We start from the raw sequence: 20860 nt of genomic DNA, 5'->3' as shown, positions 1-20860 counted from the left end.
TTCGTTTGTGCTGTGTGTTGGTTGGTTGTGCGCTTGTTTGTGCTGTGTGTTGGTTGGTTGTGCACTCGTTTGTGCTTTGTGTGGGTTGGTTGTGCGCTCGTTTGTGCTGTTTGTTGTTGTGCTCGTTTGTGCTGTGTGTTGTTGGTTGTGGTTTGCTCGTTTGTGCTGTTTGTGGTTGCGCTCATTTGTGCTGTGTGTTTGGTTGTGTTGCTCGTTTGTATTGGATGGTTGCGCTCGTTTGTGCTGTGCGCTTGTTTGTGCTGTTGGTTGCACTCGTTGGTGCTGTGGTTGTTGTTGCGCTTGTTTGTGCTGTTGGTTGCGCTTGTTGGTGCTGTTGGTTGTTGTTGCACTTGTTGGTGCTGTTTGTTGGTTGCGCTTGTTTGTGCTGTTGGTGTGCACTGTTTGCTTGTTGGCTCTGTGTGCTCTTCGCTTGTTGGTGCTGTTGTGCGCTGTTCGCTTGTGTGCTCTTCGCTTGTTGGTGCTGTTGTGCGGTTTGTTTGGTGCACTGTTTTCCGTTTGTTGTTTGTGCTTTTGTTGTGGTTCTTGCTTGTCTTCTATGCTCTGTGCTGCCTTGTTCCTGGCCTTCCTAAAAGGAGAGGGGGGACCCCTTTGAGGGGGGGGGGGTACTGTTATGAACCCTCCTGTAGCGGTGCTACGGGAGGCTTTTTACCTCTTCCTGGAGGCCGCTCCAAGCCAGGGTCTCGCCTGTGAACTGTCCAGGATTTGCTCCAGGGCCTGGGAGGCCTCGATGTCCTTGGGGCCTGCCTGAGGCTGCCTGTGTTTGCATGGACTTCCTGGTTTGAGCCATGCCCTTCCCTAGGGGCCAGCCCGCAGCACTTCTCTGTAGTTATAGGGCCAGCTAGGCGTGGGCCTGCCAAACTCCTCCCAGGGAGTCGCCGGTCTGCAGCCCTATAAAAGGACTTCAACTTCATTCTGTGTTGGCCTTGCATCACTGTGACTTCCCTCTGGAAGCGCCTGCCTGCCAGAGCTGTGTAAGGTCGTCCGGTCTTTGTGGAGCTCCTTGTCTTGTCTGCTTTTATACTATGTCTTCATGTTTTGGTGTTCTGCCTGAGGTCCTGGTCCATGTTTTGATGTCTTGTCATGATCTTCACTTCCTGATGTGTCTGCCTGCCAGGATGTTCTTCCCTGTGTCTTTGCTGGTGCTCTTGAGCCTTCTGTTCCTGTAAGCTGGTGCTCTTGGATGGTGTATGCCTGAGAATGAGGTGGCTTGCAGGTGGGAAGTGTCCCTGTGCTCCTGAGCCTCTGTTCCTGCCAGCCTTGGGGGAAGCTTCGGATGACACCGGCTCTGTCATTTGAGTTCCTCCTTGCCTGGATCTTCCCTGTGCTGTTCTGCTCTCCTCGTGGTCCGTGACCAGCCTGCAAGGGCTGTGTAGGGTGCGCAGTGGGACAGGGTGGTCCGCGACTCAGTCCTGTAAGTGGGCTGAGTAGGGCGCCCTGAGAGACAGTGCCAATGTCCATGCCTTGTGTGGTGCCTGTTTAGATATCAAGTTGCTTGTCATGCCCGTGATGCTGATGCATCACCCCATCTGTTGTCAAGTGTCTTGTCTGTGAATCTGCTGCATCAACCATAGTCCTGTCTACGTGTCAAGGCCTTTGTCTGCCCTCAACTTCAGGCCAGGCCTGCTGCTCCATGCTGTTCGCAGCAGGTCCGAAAGTGCTTGGAATGGTCGAAGGACCATTCAACTTCCATCATCCTTGGATGTTGGCCTTGGGAGCTTGCAGGCCTGGCAGAGGGTCAGCCATGCGAAGCCACCATCAACCCTCTGCTCGGCCTTGAAGGTCTGGGCCCAGGCTGAGGCCCACGGACACACTAAACACCCCATTTACGTAACAGCTAGGTAGCGAGACAGGGTGGGTCTGTTTGTGTTGTGGAAGGAGAGGTGTTATGGGGCCAATTCATGTCTGGGTTGTGTAGGGTTTTGTACTGTATGTGCTGATTGATAGGTAACCAGTGTAGTTCTTTGAGGATAGGGGTTATGTGATCGTTTCTGTGAGTGTTGATGAGGATACGTGCAACTGCGTTCTACAGCAATTGGAGGGGGGAGATGGTGTTTTTCGGAAGGCCAAGGAGTAGCGAGTTGCAGTAGTCTATTTTTGTGAAAATTGTGGACTGAAGTATTGTCCGTAAATCATTAAAATGTAAGAGGGGTTTGCAGCTTAAAGTAACATTCCTTGAGGGTGTTGGTAATGAATTTTTTGTGGTTAAGTTGATTGTCTATGATGATTCCTAGGTTCCTTGTGTGTTGAGATGTTAGGATTGAATTTGGGGGAGGTTGGGGTGGAAGAATTGAATTTAGGGGCGTATTTTGAATAGGGGTTAGATGGATGTGTGGAGGAGTTATTAAGGTTTCTGTTTTTGAGGTGTTGAGAGCAAGGTTAATACTACAGAGGAAGTTGCTGATGGCTGCAAGTGAAGCTTCCCACTTGATGCATGAGAAACAAATTAACAACGCACAGAACAATATTTGAAATTTATTTCTGTACTTCATGTCTTATGTCCTTAATCTTTAATATGTATTTGAATAATTCAGTTGATAGATGTTAACATCTACTTATGCATAATTTTCTTATAACCTGTCATTATTTGCTGATTTATACCTAAGAATGTAATTATTGTAAACCGTTGTGATCTTTACATGGAATGACTGTATACAAAATGTCTAAATTTAGAGACTTTGCAATACAGAAACACCTAACACCTCATTAACCTGAGTCTCTGCCACAGGAATGCGCTGTATCGAAATAGGACATGCATTGGTGGTGAACTCCTTCCTTTTCAAAAGTAGTGTTATGCCTGCTAGTCGAGGGAGTTCGTGTTACTGTTAGTGAGTTGGCACCAGAATCAGAATCTGTTTTTGTATGTTGAGTTGTACCGGGAATGCCCTAGTTTTGCTCTGCACCCATTGTTAATGGTTGGGGGATTCCTAAGAACATAAGAAGATGCCATACTGGGTCAGACCAAGGGTCCATCAAGGCCAGCATCCTGTTTCCAACAGTGGCCAATCCAGGCCATAAGAACCTGATAAGTACCCAAAAACTAAGTCTATTCCATGTTACCCTTGCTAGTAATAGCAGTGGCTATTTTCTAAGTCAACTTAATAGCAGGTAATGGACTTCTCCTCCAAGAACTTATCCAATCCTTTTTTAAACACAGCTATACTAACTGCACTAACCACATCCTCTGGCAACAAATTCCAGAGTTTAATTGTACGTTGAGTAAAAATAACTTTCTCCAATTAGTTTTAAATGTGCCCCATGCTAACTTAATAGAAAGACTAGGGGGCACTCCATGATCTGAAAGAGTAAATAACAGATTCACATCTACCCTTTCTAGACCTCTCATGATTTTAAACACCTCTATCATATCCCCCCTCAGCCGTCTCTTCTCCAAGCTGAAAAGTCCTAACCTCTTTAGTCTTTCCTCAAAGGGGAGCTGTTCCATTCCCTTTATCATTTTGGTAGCCCTTCTCCATCGCAATTATATCTTTTTTGAGATGCGGCAACCAGAATTGAACACTGTATTCAAGGTGCAGTCTCACCATGGAGCAATACAGAGGCATTATGACATTTTCTGTTATTCACCATTCCCTTTCTAATAATTCTTCCTGTGGATGCTGAGTTTGTTTACATTTAGGCTAGTGACTCATTTGTTTAGTGTCACACATGTGAGAATCATCTGTCAGGTGTGTCCTGGACAGAAAAAAGGTTGAGAATCACTGCTTTAGGACACCTCCTTCTGTTTCTCCATCTCTTCGCACAACTGAGTTTTTGTGTATGGGGATAACAGGTTGTAATTGTGTCTGATTCAACCCCTCCCCTCCTATTGAAAAAGGGACAGAAAGGGAGGAGATAAGACTAGAGGCCACCAGAAGAGGAAAACAATTGCTGTATTTCATTCTTTTCAGCCCCCTCTTCCTGTTACTTACAGGCCGCTTGGAGCGGAGGGGTTGAATTAGTAAACAGAACAGGTGAGGGACTGAGGAGGAGTCTTGTGTTCCTATGGCTAGCAACGCCCCCTGAGAACTTGCCTGTAACTGCTTTTCATTTCCTTGTTAGAATTGGACTTTCGATTTGTTTTGCTGCTCTACTCCAGTTGTATGCAGAAGTCACCTGATCTAGGAAACTGAAACTCAGAAGCGTGTGGGGCCAGAGGCAGACATGGTAAGTACACAATCAAATCTGCAATGTAAAATGCAGACTCTTTCTAGTTTTTTCTTTTGTATTCAGCAGCTGTGTGAGAAAGCATAGCCACTGCTTCCGTGCAAATACCAGATCATTTGGTCTGCGTTTAAAATAAATGAAGTTAGTTTCGTATCACTTTCAGATTCCTTCTATTGCACAGTCAGGCAGACAGAGCACTGTTGCACCCTTCTGGCTTTGAGTTTCCTATTCATGTTTTGCTAGAAACTGTGCAGCGCAGAAATAAATAGTAATCTGTGACATACCACTACCACCACATCTGCAAAGCTAATATTTTAGAAATTTACGAGACAAATACCAGACGGAAAGGGCAGAACTAGCAGTCTACAAGCAGAAAGACAGTGGAAGGGATCAGTGGTGTCTGGGAAGCAGAGATGGAGGATAGGGAAAAGAATGGGAAGGCTACAGCATGGAGAATAGTGAATGAATGAGAAGTAGACCATTGGTTTCTTCTTAGCTTACAGTTTGAGTGCATAGATATCTAGGGTCTTGCTAGTGTGGAAAGCAGAGGAAATAGACAACCATGACTGATGCTTCTTGCCAAAGACAGTGTGGTAGTTTGGGGATTTTTTAAATAACAGAAGGGTTTATTCTGCCTTGGTCATGATGGTAACACTATAATTTTCCCAGTAGGACTGGGTTCTAGAGTGTTAAACCTTCTTTGTCCCCATTCTCCTTTATGCCCGAATTTTAGAAGCCTGGTGTGCGTAAAAACTGAGAGATAGTGCATGGCCAGGTCCTGTGTGCCGAGCGCATTTTAGAAACTGCTCGGCCACATAGGTATCCCCTGGTACGCGCAGAAGTGCTGGGCCATCAAAAAGAGGCAGGGTGGGGACCGGCTGCAACAGCGCCATTAGTCACTTTTCCAGGGAAGCACACGACGGCAGCTAGCTGGCTAGCTGCCGTCGTGTGCAATAAAGAAAACAAAGGTAGGGAAAGCGGTTTTAGGCGTCGGGGAGGCAGAGTAGGAAGGGGTATCGAAGTTCCTTCCCAGTCCGATCGCGTCACCATGTGTATCTTAAAAAAATTCCCTTCGTTGCGCACGGCCAGGGCAACCCGCCCACACATGCGCGTGCGTACATTAAAATCTGGTGCACATGTGTACACAGGAATCATATTTTATAATATGGGAACGGCGACACGCACATTTAAAATCGGTGCGCACATGGACATGCGCATTTCCAAAAATCAATCCCCTTATTGTACAGCATTTTAGTTGAAGCCAAGAAAGTACAAGCCTTAGCTCTTGCCTCACCTTATACCTGTCCTCCCCAGCCCATCTCTCTAAATCCCGCCCCCCCTGTCCTCACTAGTCTCTCTTTCTCTTTCTCTCTCTCTCTCTCATATCAAGCCCAGCATCCTGTTTCCAACAGTAGCCAATCCAGGCCATAAGAACCTGGCAAGTACCCAAAAACTAAGTCTATTCCATGTAACTATTGCTAATGGCAGTGGCTATTCTCTAAGTGAACTTAATAGCAGGTAATGGACTACTCCTCAAAACTTATCCAATCCCTTTTTAAATACAGCTATACTAACTGCACTAACCACATCCTCTGGCAACAAATTCCAGAGTTTAATTGTGCGTTGAGTAAAAAAGAACTTTCTCCGATTAGTTTTAAATATGCCCCATGCTAACTTCATGGAGTGCCCCCTAGTTTTTCTACTATCCGAAAGAGTAAATAACAGATTCACATCTACCCGTTCTAGACCTCTCATGATTTTAAACACCTCTATCATATCCCCCCTCAGTCGTCTCCTCTCCATGCTGAAAAGTCCTAACCTCTTTAGTCTTTCCTCACAGGGGAGCTGTTCCACTCCCCCCATCATTTTGGTAGCCCTTCTCTGTACCCTCTCCATCGCAATTATATCTTTTTTGAGATGCGGCGACCAGGATTCAAGGTGCAGTCTCACCATGGAGCGATACAGAGGCATTATGACATCTTCCGCTCTATTCACCATTCCCTCTCTAACAATTCCCAACACTCTGTCCGCTTTCCTGACTGCCGCAGCACACCAAACCGATGACTTCAATGTGCCATCCACCATGACACCCAGATCTCCTTCTTGGGTTGTAGCACCCAATATGGAACCCAACATTGTATAACTATAGCATGGGTTACCTTTCCCTACATGCATCACCCTGCATCCATCCGCATCAAATTTCATCTGCCATTTGGATGCCCAATTTTCCAGTCTCACAAGGTCTTCCTGCAATTTATCACAATCTGCTTGTGATTTAACTACTCTGAACAATTTTGTGTCATCTGCAAATTTGATTATCTCACTCGTCGTATTTCTTTCCAGATCATTTACAAATATATTAAAGTAAGGGTCCCAACACAGATCCCCGAGGCACTCCACTGTCCACTCCCCTACACCGAGAAAATTGTCCATTTAATCCTACTCTGTTTCCTGTCCCCCAGCCAGCCTGCAATCCACGAAAGGACATCGCTACCTATCCCTTGACCTTTTACTTTTCCTAGAAGCCTCCTTACTGTGTACCCACAGTTTTGTTGGTTTTTTCCTCTCTATTCCCCAACCTCTTCCCAGCAGTCCCTCCCACTCTCTCCTGAAGAGCTGGAGCAGGGTGTCTAAATGTAAAGGATGCCAAGCTATGATAACAGAGTTGTGCAGTTCAAATAAATGCAGCGTCTTGCTGCCTTGTTCGCTTTCTTCTCAAAGAGCTCCTTATGCTGGAGTGGCTACAGTATGTCAGCTAATACAACTGTCCTGGATTACTGATTTTTGTAGGAAAATCTGCAGAATGTGAAAAATAACTAGAATCTCATCTCTCTTGTGCACTGTTCCCTCTAAAGTGTAAATGTGTGCACTTGCACAAAGACTGTGGACCCCACACACAAGCTCTTCTCCCAGCGGCTGAAAAACAAGAGACACCATTGGGCTGCCGGCAGTGGCTAAGAAAAGAAGGCCCCGTGGACCACTGCAGAACCCAACCTGCTGGCAGCAGAAAAGACAGGAAAGTTCTGTGGGTGGAGCCCAATCTGCTGGTGGCAAAGAGAGGCCCAGTGGCTGCTGGCGATAGGTTATGCAGCTCTCAGCCAAGAAAGGAAGAGGCAGCACATATGAGTGAGAGAGTGTGTGTGAGAGAGCATTTGTGTATGTATGAACATCTGTGTGTGCATATGTGAACATCTATGTGTGAATGTGTAAAAGCATGCATGTGCATTTGTGTGTGTGTGACAGAGCATCTGTTTGTATATGAAAAAATATGTGAGAATGAACATGTGTATATGAGAGGAAAAAGTTCCCATTCCCTGCCCTCAAACTAATCCATTGCAATCTCAGTATGACTGGAAATCAAAAGTTCCCAGGTATGGAAAGCTTGGATTATTTTTATCCTTATTGAAATTCATAATCAAGCTGATTAGTGAACAAGTTTTCTGGCTAAAGTCAGCCAGAAAACTTGTCCCATATAGTCAGCAGGATAAATGTCCCGCTGAATATACCAGCCTAAAGTTATCCAGCTACATTAGACAGATAACTAAAAAACCTAACCAGCTATGTTTGAATATAACAGGTACGATTTTTAGTTGTTTTTAGTTGTGTGGCCACAATGTGCTATTTAATCATATATCTGACTAAATGGTGCTGTCATCAGCAACCAAAAAAAAAAAAATCAGCGAGCCAATCACCTCCCTCCCCCCAGTGCCGGTGCTAGGATGTGCAGCCGCCCCAGGTGGTAATCACGTGAAGCCATCTCTCTTGCTCTCTCTTTCGCTCTTGCTCTCTCCTCCCGCAGCAACCCATGTGTCTCTGCCACCCCGCCCACTTCTGGTGCCCTAGACTGCCACCTAGTCTGCCTAATGCTCCCACCAGCCCTGCCTTTCCCCAAAACGTAATACAAAGGTCCTGTCAGGTTGTGTATCCAAATCCACCCCAAAACTTTTTAAAGACTAGAGAATTGCCTGGCATTGTAGATTGGGCTCCCATCCTGATTTAAGGGTGAATTTTAAAAAGTCTGGCACATGCCAAAGCTGAGAGCTATGTGGAGAAATCAGGCAGGCGCACACTATGTGGATTTTAAAAACCGTGTTTGTATGTGTGTATGACTTGGTATGTGCACAAACGTTTTGGGGCAGGGTGTGGTCTGGGCAAGGCATGGATGTTCCAGGATTTCTCAATGAATCCAGTGTGGAAATATATGCACAAGCGTGCTGGGGTCCCCTACCACTACTTCTGCTATGGATGGCATGTAAATCAGAAAACAAAAAAAAACTAGAGGTGAGCAGGGTTTTAAAGGCTGGGGCTAACAGGGTAAAAGGGAGGCGAATTAATGGTGGTTAGTAAGTCTGATCTCTTAACTGGGAACGAACTGGTTTAATTGATTGCGTCAGCATGCGGGTCTACTGAAATCTCCCCACTTACGCATTAGAGACGGCATTTGTGTGCACATATGTAAGCACATACAGCCTATTTTATACCATGCACGACCAGAAATTATGTATAAAGTTTGTTACATTGTTCTCCTGTTATTTATATTTTGTTGCTTACCTGTGCCAGTATTCGGCCTCTCATCTCTCTATCCTCAGTTATCCCCGACCCAGTACCTGCTTGATGTATTTTCTGCAGTTTTGATGTAAACCGGTATGATGTGTTCTCTAATACCGGTACAAAAAAGCATTAAATAAATAAATATACCATGCATGTATGCTATAAAATGGCTTCTCGTTTGAGAGCTGGCATATATACACACATGCTTGTGCAGCTGTTTAAAAGTTACCATCTCTAAGTTGAAAACATGATCAGCCAGCCTACCCCCTTCCCACAACGACAAGGAAGAATCGTTGCACCTTCTATAGATATAGATAGATATAAATTTATTTTTTTTTCCCCCAACTGGGAGCGAGGGATCCTCTGAGCTGCTCTGACAGAGGCAGCACTGGAGGTGCTGGGAGCAGGGCAGAGGGTCCCTCGCTCCTGGCTGGGATTAAATAGGTATCAACGGGGATGGAGAAGCAGGTATAAATTCTTCCTTGTGGGTGGATGGGGGGAAGGTGGGGGAGGCAGGTTGATAATGTGTTCAACTTAAAATCAGGATGGGAGCCCAGCCTACAATGCCGGGCAATTTAAAGAAGCCTTTAAAGCCTTTCCACAAAGAGAGCGAGAGAAAAAACCGCTGAAAGCTGTACACATGAAATCTTCATACAGCACTAGCACATTATATGTATGTATGTATGTCATGGTCTGTCTATTGCACCTTCTAAATTAAATGTATAATTTAACAGTCTTTCTTAGTCACAGGTCAGATTAATCATCACTAAACTCTTAGCCACTACTATGAAACGATGTTAACGAGATCATCAGGCACCTCCATTACTAATAGGAATAATTGCATATACAATGTACTATGTGCCTATATGTGAACCGTTGTGACGGTATTCTACTAAACGACGGTATAGAAAAGATTTTAAATAAATAATAAATAAATAAAACTAATCTTTAAAAAAGTTTTTTTGGGGGGGAGGAGTTAGGATATATAGCCTGACAGGGCCTTTGTATTATGCTTTTTTGGTGACGGTGCTATTTAGCCGGATATCTTTTCCGGTTAAGTAGCATGTTATCCAGCCACACAAGGCCAGACAACTTTAGACCTACTCAGAAGCTGGTTTAAAGTTATCTGGCTAACATAGCCAGATATATTCAATATTTAGCTAGGTTAGCAGGATTTCTCAGCCCCACCTTGGAATGCCCCTAAAACTTCCTCTTTTTATCTGACTAAATTGTAGCTGGATAACCATTATCCAGCTATAATTTAGATGGATAAGTGGCTAAATGTGCCACATTTACCATAAGATAACTTTTCAGTTGTCCATTTAATTGGCTTTTGAATATTGACCATTAGTTTTAATTATTGGGTGTTATTTGCATTCTGCCATTTTGAAATGTATTGCTTTGGAAATTAAAAATTAATGTATTTGACTAATGGATGTTCTATTCATCAGTTTTGAAATTCTTTTATTAGTATGGTTTTACTATCATAATTGATGCTTTATGTTTCTTGAATTTGTTTGTTTTATGAGAAATGGTAATGTTTCTGTTTTTCCATTGTTACACTGTAGACAAGATTCTAGCATCTTGGGGTTTCCATTTCAGTTTTGTCTGTATATTACTGGTTCTAATTTGTGATCCTTTATGTATTTGAGGGTCTGTCTCTGTTCTGCACGTATGACCAAGGTGTGAGATTCTGCTACCATATAGTGTCTGTGTAGGGATCTATAGCAATTGGATTTGTTTCGTTTCCACAGTAGGTGGTATGTTGGTATTCTGGGACTCAGAGTAATATTTACAGTGCTGCTTTTTCACATGTAGGGTTGTTTGAGTCCTTGGTGTTACACTAGCATAACTCCAAGAGCAGTAACACTTCTTCCATGCATGTCATATAGGGTCCACAAAAGAATTTCTTTACGTTGGCTAGCTCCTCAGCCCTTTTCCCAACACTTTTCTATTCAAGGGGTGAATTTTTCTCTGGGGGGGAGAAAATCTTCAGGGCCCAGGTAATGGAAACATCTTGTCTGTGTTTGTTTCCCTTGTTCTTTGGGACAGGTACCTTGTCAAAACAGGCAGGACTCATTTGGGTATTCAAAATATTTACTGATACTCATTGTAGGCAAATCAATAAAATTAATCAGTGTCTGAATACATCCAGATCCCTTCACTTTTGTATAGTACAAATTTAAACGATGTATCCCTTCGTGGAAGTGCCCCTTTGTTCTGCAACCTGGAACTAGTAATCAATCCATGGTGTAGGATGAATATGTGACCCAAGATGGCTGGGGGAATCCTAACCAGAGCAGATGTCCCCTTCCCCACCGTACCTGATCCCCAGATTTATTTATTTAAAATATTTATAATCCACCTATAATCAAATCATGCTAGGCAGAGTACTAGATTAACATAGAACAATAATTAAAACATAAATCACCAGATGGGTACTCCCAATCTTTACCTGCCTCTGTTCTGTGTCCCAGGGTGGAAACTCTGATTGGGGACCTCCAGATATTATTCTTATCTAATCTCCTCTTCGAAAGACAGCTCCTGATCCTCTTGGAGGAAGGGCTGGTTCTAGAATAGATATTATAGTCCAGGTTTGGACAAGGAAGGGGGCAGCAAAAATACTTCCTTCCCAAACAATTGGAAAACCTCAATCTTACCCAAAATACTAGAGCTTATTCACAGGTTTCTGCAATCTCCTCTTGTATGGGCAAAGGGGTGTACATATTCCCTCCTGCACCACTTGAGAGGGGATTTCAGTTTCCCAGAAGGTGCAGGTCAAAATATGAAAAATACTAGCTCTCAATGTAATAAAAATTACCAAAAACACTCTTCCCTCTCTTCCTTCCAGTCTATCACCAACAACTGGCAAGGCAGTGCTTCTCCCTTCCTTTGCTAGACTGAAGGTGTAACTGGAGAGCACACTGAAACACATCTTTCCTTCCTGAAATAAAAACTACACTGCCTCCTAGTCACATGGCCTAAGCCCCCCCCCCCCCTTATGCCCAAAAGGACTTCCCATTTCTTAAGCCTCTGGTGGAAGTGCAGTATCAAATGGCATATCCCTTATACAAGGGCTGGGGACTAGGGCCATTTAGTGGTGTCTATACTCTCTCTCCCTCCCATGCAAAAAAAAATGGTGTGGATGGGAAACTTTCACAGCTAACATAATATAAATGTGTGTACATATGTTTTTCCAGTACAATATATGACATTACATTAGTGAGTGGTGTTAACAATCTCTGGACTGACTACAAACTGCCAGCATAGACTGTAGTTTTAGGGCGTGCACTACACATTTACAAAACAATATGACACAACACATCTACCAACTACTACTAGTTCTCCAATGGGGAGATCTAGAACTCTCTCCTCTTAGAATAGCAGGAGCCATCCCACATATACTTTACACATAATTATCATCAGAAAACACACTAGGTCTCCAGAGGGAAGACATAAGAAGTTGCCATACTGGGTCAGACCAAGGGTCCATTAAGCCCAGTATCCTGTTTTCAATACTGGCCAATCCAAGTTGGAAGTAACTGGCAAGTACCCAAACACTAAGTAGATTTAATGCTACTAATGCCAGAAATAGCAGTAGCTATTCCTTAAGTCAACTTGAATAATAGCAGTTTATGAACTTCTCCTCCAGGAACTTATCCAAACCTTTTTTAAACCCAGTTACACTAATTGACCTAACCGCATCCTCTAGCAACGAATTCCAAAGCTTAATTGAGCATTGAATGTAAAATAATCTTCTCTGATTTGTTTTAAATGTGCTACTTTTTAACTTCATGGAGTGCCTTCTAATCCTTCTGTTATTTAAAGAGTAAATAACCGATTCACATTTACCCATTCTCTTCCTCTTTGGATTTTATAGACCTCTATCATATCCCCCCTTAACCAAGCTGAGCAGCCCTAACCTTTTTCACCTATCCATCCCCTTTTTGTTGCAGACAGAACAGTGAACCCTTGGACCGGCCTGGTGGAGTGCACTGATAGGAAGAGCAAACTCCTTTGGAGCTGGCACAGGCTGGGAGATGGAACCAAGACATAGATGAAAGTGGAATCTTCACCCTGGAAGCCCAAGGTCCCTTCCCCCGAGAAGAGCTCGTGAGGACCCAGACCGCTGGGACTTAGGTAACAGCAGCAAGATGAGACAAGAAGACAGGCCAGAGGTCGAGGCAGGCGGCAGACAGTCGGAAGCAGAGCCAAAGTCAGGAACCAGAGAACTAACCAAGGAGAATCCTGGAGCGGGATCAGGAACAGCAACTAGACACTCAGGAACTTAGGGACCTCGTTGCAAGGCAAATTCCTAGGGTAGTTGCTGGTGTCTGACGTCATCAAAGGGGGCGGGCCGGAGTTTCCCGGGGCTGGACCTTTAAAAGGTTCCCCCTTGCACATGCGTGTGTGCCTCGGGAAGGGGCGGAGTCTGACTCGGGGTTCGGCGGAGTCTCTCTTGTGGAGACGCCGCCGCGAGGAGGCCTGATAGGCCTGTGAAGCGCTATACCCCATTGCGGCCCGAAGCGGAAGGCAGCAGGTAAGGACCCGGTTTATCAGGATAGTCCAAGTGGAACTGTTGCAGAAGAGATTTGTTTAGGATGTTGCGAGCAGGCTCTCAAGTGTTTTTTCTTCCTCACCACAGCCTTCCCAAGCCAGCAAGTATTCCCAGCGACGGTTGAAACACACATCAAGGGTCTCTCTAACCTGGTATGTAGGGTCATCAGCAGTGGGGTTCTCTGCAGTATCAGGAGGTCTCCGATGAAATCGAGAGAGGACTACCGGTTTAAGAAGAGACACATGAAATACATTGTGGATGTGCAGCGTAGTAGGCAGGCATAAACGGTAGGGAATAGCCACTGCTATTAATTGCATCAGTAGCATGGGTTCTTCTTAGTGTTTGGGTAATTGCCAGGTTCTAGTGGCCTGGTTTTGGCCTCTGTTGGAAACAGGATGCTGGGCTTGATGGACCCTTGGTCTGACCCAGCATGGCGACTTCTTATGTTCTTAAACCATTCCAACTCTCTCAGCAACTCAGAATGGTCCGCAGAATTTAGGAGCCAGTCTTTTAGACGCCAACTTAAGGTGAATGTTCTTGGTGCTGAGCCAGACTCTGTCTCTCAAAAGGAATACTGGCCGATGATGCCAGTCGGCCTGCCTTTTAGCGGTTGTTGCCGATGCGGTGAGTTTACTTTGGATGGAATTCCAGAGTCTATGTAACTGCTGAGCAGACAACTGGGCTGCCGGTGACAGCACAGATAGACAGGGGTAGCAGTGGTTTAAGTTGTTTCCCCATATACTGCCTGAAAGGGTGACCTTCCAGTAGCAGAGTGAATCTGGTTATTGTAGGAAAACTCTGCCCAGGTTAGCAACTCTATCCAGTTGTTCTGTTGGTCGCTAGCAAAAGCTCGAAGGAAAGTCTTAAGGGAGCGATTCATGTGCTCTGTCTGACCGTTACTCTGGGGATGAAATGCGGTGGAGAAACTGAGTTGTACCTCAAACTTCTTGCACAGAGCTTTCCAATAACGGGCTGTAAACCGCGGACCCCGGTCAGAAACTATGTCCTGTGGAAGACCATGAATGCGGAAGATGTGCTGTGCAAATAACAGTGCTAACTCTGCAGTCGGCAGCATTTTGGAAAAACTGTCCACTGTGACCCAAATGAGTCTTCCCATTGGATGAGGGCAAATCCACTACGAAGTCTGTGGCTATATGAGTCCAAGGTTCAGTCTGAACAGGCAGCAGTTGCAATAGCTCCCAAGGGTGACCAATTCGAGGTTTTTGTCTAGCACAGGTGGGACAGGAACTCACATAGGTACGTACATCTTGTCTTAAGTTTGGCCACCAGTAATAGCGGTTCAATAAATCCAAAGTCCTGTCTCGACCAGCATGGACACACCAGACAGGGAATCATGGGCCCAACTCAAGACTCTCATCCAGAGATGCTTGGGAACTACTGTCCTCCCCAGAGAACTCAGTCACCGCAGCCAAGTTGATCTTGGTGGGGTCCAGGATGTATTGAGGATGCTCTTCCTCCTCTAACTCAGAAGTACGGGACAGGGCATCCGCACAGATATTTTTGGATGCTGGCCAGTAGCGAAGGGTAAAATCAAAACTATTAAAAAGAGACCACCTGGCTTGTCTGGGGTTCAGCCGCTGTGCTTGACATAGGAACTCCAGGTTTTTATGGTCAGTGTAGACTGTGACAGGATGGATTGCACCTTCTAGCCATTGCCTCCATTCCTCGAAGGCCAACTTAATTGCTCAAAGCTCCTTGTCCCCAATACTGTAGTTGCACTTGGCCGGTGAGAACTTTTTGGAGAAATAGGAGCATGGGAGCAACTTGCCTGTGTCTGAGTGCTGGCTGAGTATTGCTCCTACTGCAATACTGGACGCCTCTACTTCCACAGTAAAAGGGTGTTGCGGGTCTGGATGATACAGACAAGTGTCCTTCAGAAAAGCTTGTTTTTAAATCTTCAAAGGCCCGGCAAGCTGTTTCGGACCATTCCTTGGCGTCCGCCCTTTTACAAGTCAGTGCAGAGAGGGGTGCAACTCTCAGTGAGTAGTTAAGAATAAAATGTCTGTAGAAGTTCGTGAATCCAAGGAAATGCTGCAAGGCTTTCACCCCCACGGGACGGGGCCAGTTTGTGATTGCTGATACTTTCTCTGGGTCCATTTGAAAACCAGTAGATGACACAATGTGACTCACATTCAAACATACATTTCTCGAGCTTGGCATACAGGTGATTGTCTTTCAAGACTTGCAACACCTGTCTAACATGTTGGCGGTGGGACTCCAGATCCTGAGAATAAATTAAGACGTCATCCAGATACACTATGACGTGAGAGTGCAGCATCTCTCTCAACACCTCATTCATGAGATTTTGGAAGACTGCCGGAGTGTTACACAAGCCAAACGGCATTACTAGGTATTCATAATGCCCATCTCTTGTATTAAAGGCAGTCTTCCATTCGTCTCCAGGCTGGATGCGAACTAAATTGTAAGCTCCCCACAGATCGAGCTTGGTAAAGATCTTTGCCCTCTGCAGTCTGTCCAAAAGTTCTGGAATCAAAGGAAGGGGGTACCGATCTTGCTTCGTAATGGCGTTCAAGCCGCTGTAATCAATACAGGGTATGAGTGTACCATCCTTTTTTTTTCCCCACAAAGAAACCCCGCTTCAGCTGCTGATCGAGAAGGGCGGATAAATCTCTTGGCGAGGTTCTCAGCGATGTACTCAGACATTGTGCATGACTCTGGCAGAGACAAAGGATACACTCTACCACGTGGCAGCATGGTGCCAGGTAATAAATCTATGGTGCAGTCAAAGGGGCGATGACATGGCAAAACCTCTGCAAAGTCCATAAAAGGTATAGGAGGCAATATAGAAGTACTTAGCATAGGCAAGACAGAAGGCCTTGGTACCTTGAGACAATTGGAAAAACAAAAGGGGCTCCACTGAGCTATCTGTAAGGAGTCCCAATGAATTATGGGAGAATGTTGTTGCAACCATGGCAACCCCAGAACCACTGGATGTACCGCCTTCTCCAAAATCAAGAAAGATATCTCTTCCAAATGCAGCGTTCGGTCAGATGAACCGTAGAATCAGAAATACTCCCAGGGAGGGCTGTACCTCAGATGGAAGTGATGCGTAGCGGGGGACTTCGAGGAACAGTAGGCAACTGCAGCTGTTGCACCAAATCTGATAAAATGAAGTTTCCCCCCACTCCAGAGACCTTGAAGGCAAGAGTGTGAAAAGACCCTCCTGGGTACTCTAGTGTCACTGGTACGGTACATTGAGGAGCAGAATTAACACAGCCTAGGAGTAGCTCCCCCATACTGCCTAGGCTTTGGCGTTTTCCGGGCGCTCCTTGCACTGGGCTAGAAAGTGGCCCTTGCTGCCACAGTATAAACACAATCCCTGTGCATGGCATCTTCGCCTCTTTGGCAGTCAGCGGCGTGCGGCCTAATTGCATAGGTTCTTCAGCTACTAGTTCTGATTGTGCCATCCCATGACTTGAAGGTGGTGTCACAGGTCTAGAGCAGACTGGTGCTAAAGATATGGGCCGGCGTAACAAACGGCCCTCCTTGGCCCTTTGCTGGAGGCATCGGTCTATCCAACTGACTAAATCGATTATGTCTGAGATTATCAGGAATGTCTCTGGCGGCCAGTTCATCCTTGATGCGACTAGACAAGCTTTCCAGAAAGATTCCCCGCAAGCTGTCATCGCACAGGCGTACCTCCATTGTGAAACTCGATAGCATAGTCTGCCAGGGACCAAGATCCCTGTCTTAGCTGTAGGCAGGCGCGTTGGTTCGTCGAAGGCTTGTTTGAAGTTGAGAACAAACTGCTGTAGATTGTTCAACAAAGGATCCTGGCGCTCCCACATCAGTGAAGCCCAACTCAATGCCTTCCCTTCCAGCAGCGACAATATGTAGGCAACCTTTACTGAATCCGGGATCTGACCCAGAAGTAACGAACCTTATGTAGCACTGATTTATGACTCCTTGGCAGGGGCTGGGAGCTGAGTGGGCGCAGTTATGCTTACTGTGGGAACTGGAGGAGGTACCGGCGGTGGCTCTGGCGGAGTGGCAGCCAGGACATCGAGATAGTGTTGCTGCAGATGTTGGGCCATCCTGGGAATGGCCTGTAGTCTGGAGATGTCCGCCGGGTCCATGGCCTTAAACTGTTGCGGACAGAACAGTGGACCCTTGGGCCAGCCTGGTGGAGTGCGCTGATAGGAAGAGCGAACTCCTTTGGAGCTGGCACAGGCTGGGAGGTGGAACCAAGACAGATGAAAGTGGAATCTTCACCCTGGAAGCCCGAGGTCCCCCCGAGAGGAGCTCGTGAGGACCCGGACTGCTGGGACTTAGGTGACGGCAGCAAGATGAGACGAGAAGACAGGCCAGAGGTCGAGGCAGGCAGCAGACACAGTCGGAAGCAGAGCCAGAGAACTAACCAAGGAGAATCCTGAAGCGGAGCGGGATCAGGATCAGCAGGATTAGGAACAGCAACTAGACACTCAGGAACTGAGGGACCTGGTTGCAAGGCAAATTCCTAGGGCAGACACCGGCCCTAAGTAGTCGCTGGTGTCATGAAAGGGGGCGAGCCGGAGTTCCCCTGGGGCTGGACCTTTAAAAGGTCCCCCCTCGCGCGTGTGCCCCGGGAAGGGGCGGAGTCTGATTCAGGGCTCGGCGGTGTCTCCCTCGTGGAGATGCTGCCGCGAGGAGGCCTGGTAGGCCTGTGAAGCGCCGTGCCCCGTTGCTGCCCGAAGCGGAAGGCAGGAGGTAAGGACCTGGACTGCAACACCTTTACTTTGCTTGCCTTTCTCTGTACCTTCTCCAGGGCACAATATATATATATACAAGCCGTAAAGCCCGTTAAAACGGGCTACATCCCTCTGTCTCTCACCTCCCCCTCATTCTCTCTCCCCTCACTCTTCACCACCCCCCTCCCGCACCCACTCCTCTCCACCCTCCCTCTCCTCACTCAGTCCCCCCCTCTCCCTCACTCCCTCCTCTCCCTCACTCCCTCCCACTCAGTCCCCCCTCTCCCTCCCACTCACTCAGTCCCCCCTCTCCCTCCCTCCCACTCAGTCCCTCCCTTCACCCACCTCCATTTCCTCCCGGCGCCGTAAGCGCGACTTCCCGCAACCCTCACCCGGCTCCATTGACTCCTCCCGCTCCTGCCGGCAGATCTCGGGGGGGGGGCGCGGGAGTGACACCCCCCCCCACCGAGATCTGCCGGCAGATCTGGGGAGGAGAAGTAGCGGCACCGCGCGCGCGCGCGGCGCCGCTGCTTCTCCTCCCGCTCCTGCCGGCAGATCTCGGGGGGCGCGGGAGTGACACCCTCCCCCCCCCCGAGATCTGCCGGCAGATCTGGGGAGGAGAAGCAGCGGCACCGCGCGCGCGCGGCGCCGCTGCTTCTCCTCCCGCTCCTGCGGCCCCACCGCCATTTTTTTTTTCCTGATCGACGTCCTTGCCCGCACATGCGCAGTAGAGCTGCGCTCTACTGCGCATTTGCGGGCCGTCGGTCACAGGCCATTTATAAGGTAGATTTTTTTTTTTGAGATGTGGCAAACAGAATTGCACACAGTAATCAAGGTGCAGTCTCACCGTTGAGCAACAGAGTGCATTTTGACATTTTCCGTTTTATTCACCATTCCCTTCTTAATTCCTGTTTGCTTTTTTGACCACAGCACACTGAGCTGACAAATTCAATCTATTATCTTCTATGATGCCTATATCTCTTTTTCCTGGTTAGTAACTCCTAATATGGAATCTAACATGTAGCTACAGCATGGGTTATTTTTCCCTATATGCATCACCTTGCGCTTGTACTCATTAAATTTCATCTGCCATTTGGATGCCCAATCTTCCAGTCTCACAAGGTCCTCCTGCAATTTATCACAATCCGCTTGTGGTTTAACTACTCTGAATAATTTTGTCATCTACAAATGTGATCACCTCACTTGTCGTATCCATTTCCAGATCATTTATAAATGTTGAAAAGCACTGGTCCAAGTACAGTTCCCTGTGTCACTCTACTGTTTATCTTTTTCAAATGAGAACTGACCATTTAAACCTACTCTGTTTCCTATCTTTTAACCAGTTTGCAATCCACGAAAGAAATCGCCTCCTATCCCATGACTTTTTTAAAATTTTCTTTGAAGCCTCTAATGAGGGACTTTCACAAACAACTTCTGAAAATCCAAGTATACCACATCTACTGGTTCACTTTTATCCACATGTTTAATAACACCTTCAAAAAAATGTAGATTTCTGAGAAGACTTTCCTTGGGTATATCCATGCTGGCTGTGTCCTATTAAACCATGTCTATCTATATGTTCTGTGATTTTTCTTTAGTTCCTACTATTTTTCCTTTCACAGAAGTCAGGCTCACCAGTGTATAGTTTCCCCAATCATCCCTAGAGCCTTTTTAAATCTTGGGTTTACTTTGGCCACCTTCCAGTCTTCAGGTACAATGGAAGATTTTGATAAGTTACAAATGGTTACTAAAAGGTCTGAAATTTCATTTTTGACTTTTCAGCATCTTGGGGTTCACCTTGATTTGGTTCAGTTCATCCAAATCTTCATCCTTGAAAAGCATCTCTGGAACAGGTATCTCCCCAACATCCTCATTAGTAAACACCAAAGCAAAGAATTAATTTAGTCTTTCCACTATGGCCTTATCTTCCCTAAGTGCCCCTTTAACCCCTCAATCATCTAATTATCCACCCAACTCTCTTGCAGGCTTCATGATTTAGACATATTTTAAAGCCAAAACTCATATTTTTAAGTTTTGTCTTCTACGGCCAATTTCTTTTCAAATTCTCTCTTAGCCTGTCATCAATTTTTTTGCATTTAACTTGACAATGCTTATCCTTTTTCTTATTTTCTTTAGATGGATCCTTCTTCCAAGGTTTGAAGGTTTTTTGGCTGAAATAGCTTTTCACCTCACCTTTTAACCATGCTGGCAATCATTTGGTCTTCCTTCTACCTTTCTTAATATGTGGCATACATCTGGACTGTGCTTCATTTTTTTTCTATTGTCCTAATTTTATCAGTTTCCCTTTTGAAAGTTTAGTGTTAGAGCTATAGATTTACATATTGACTCCCTTCCAGTCATTAATTCAAATTGGATCATGTTATGATCATTATTGCTGTGGCCTCACAACCATTACCTCTCTCCAAATCCTGTGTTCCACTAAGAATTAGATCTAAAATAGTTCCCTCTCTAGTCCATTCCTGAACTAATTGCTCCATGAAGCAGTCATATATTCCATCCAGGAACTTTGCTTTTCTAGCATGTTACATTTACCCAGTCAATATTGGAGTAATTAAAATCTCTCATTACTGCACTGCCAAATTGGTTAGCTTCCCTGACTTCTCATAGCATTTCACTATCTCTCATCATTTTGGCCAGGTGGACAGTAGTATATTCCTATCACTATACTCCTGCCCACTACACACAGGATTTCTACCATAAAGATTCTACTGTGCATTTAGTCTCTTGTATGCTCTTTATCCTGTTGGACTCTATGCCATCCTGGACAACTTGTGATATAATTTGTACCCTGGTATAGCCCTTCTCATTGGTTTTCCTCCTTCCACCTGGTCTCTGAGAT

At 45.9% G+C, this 20860-nt stretch overlaps 1 protein-coding gene across 4 annotated transcripts in view; it reads left to right on the top strand.

Moving 5' to 3' along the window:
• Positions 1-948: 948 nt before the first annotated feature.
• The window catches only part of TMEM173 (transmembrane protein 173), a 265188-nt gene continuing 245276 nt past the window's right edge, over positions 949-20860 (top strand). Inside the window, exons 1-3 of one of the 4 annotated variants that reach the window (XR_003853427.1) lie at positions 949-992; positions 4078-4182; positions 12690-12873. Coding sequence is in view for 1 of the 4 variants with exons in the window: in XM_029583821.1 (XP_029439681.1) it covers positions 4180-4182 (3 nt within the window). In the remaining 3 variants the exon portion in view is untranslated. Of the gene's footprint in view, positions 993-3911; positions 3990-4077; positions 4183-12689; positions 12874-20860 lie in introns of those variants that run through there. The other 3 variants (XR_003853425.1, XM_029583821.1, XR_003853426.1) reach the window with 3 other exon arrangements.

The sequence above is a fragment of the Rhinatrema bivittatum genome, chromosome 18 (genome assembly GCF_901001135.1).
Source record: "Rhinatrema bivittatum chromosome 18, aRhiBiv1.1, whole genome shotgun sequence".
In the NCBI taxonomy this organism is placed as follows: domain Eukaryota; kingdom Metazoa; phylum Chordata; class Amphibia; order Gymnophiona; family Rhinatrematidae; genus Rhinatrema; species Rhinatrema bivittatum.
Note: the sequence above shows the minus strand (reverse complement) of the source record. Positions and strands in the feature narration are given on the sequence as shown.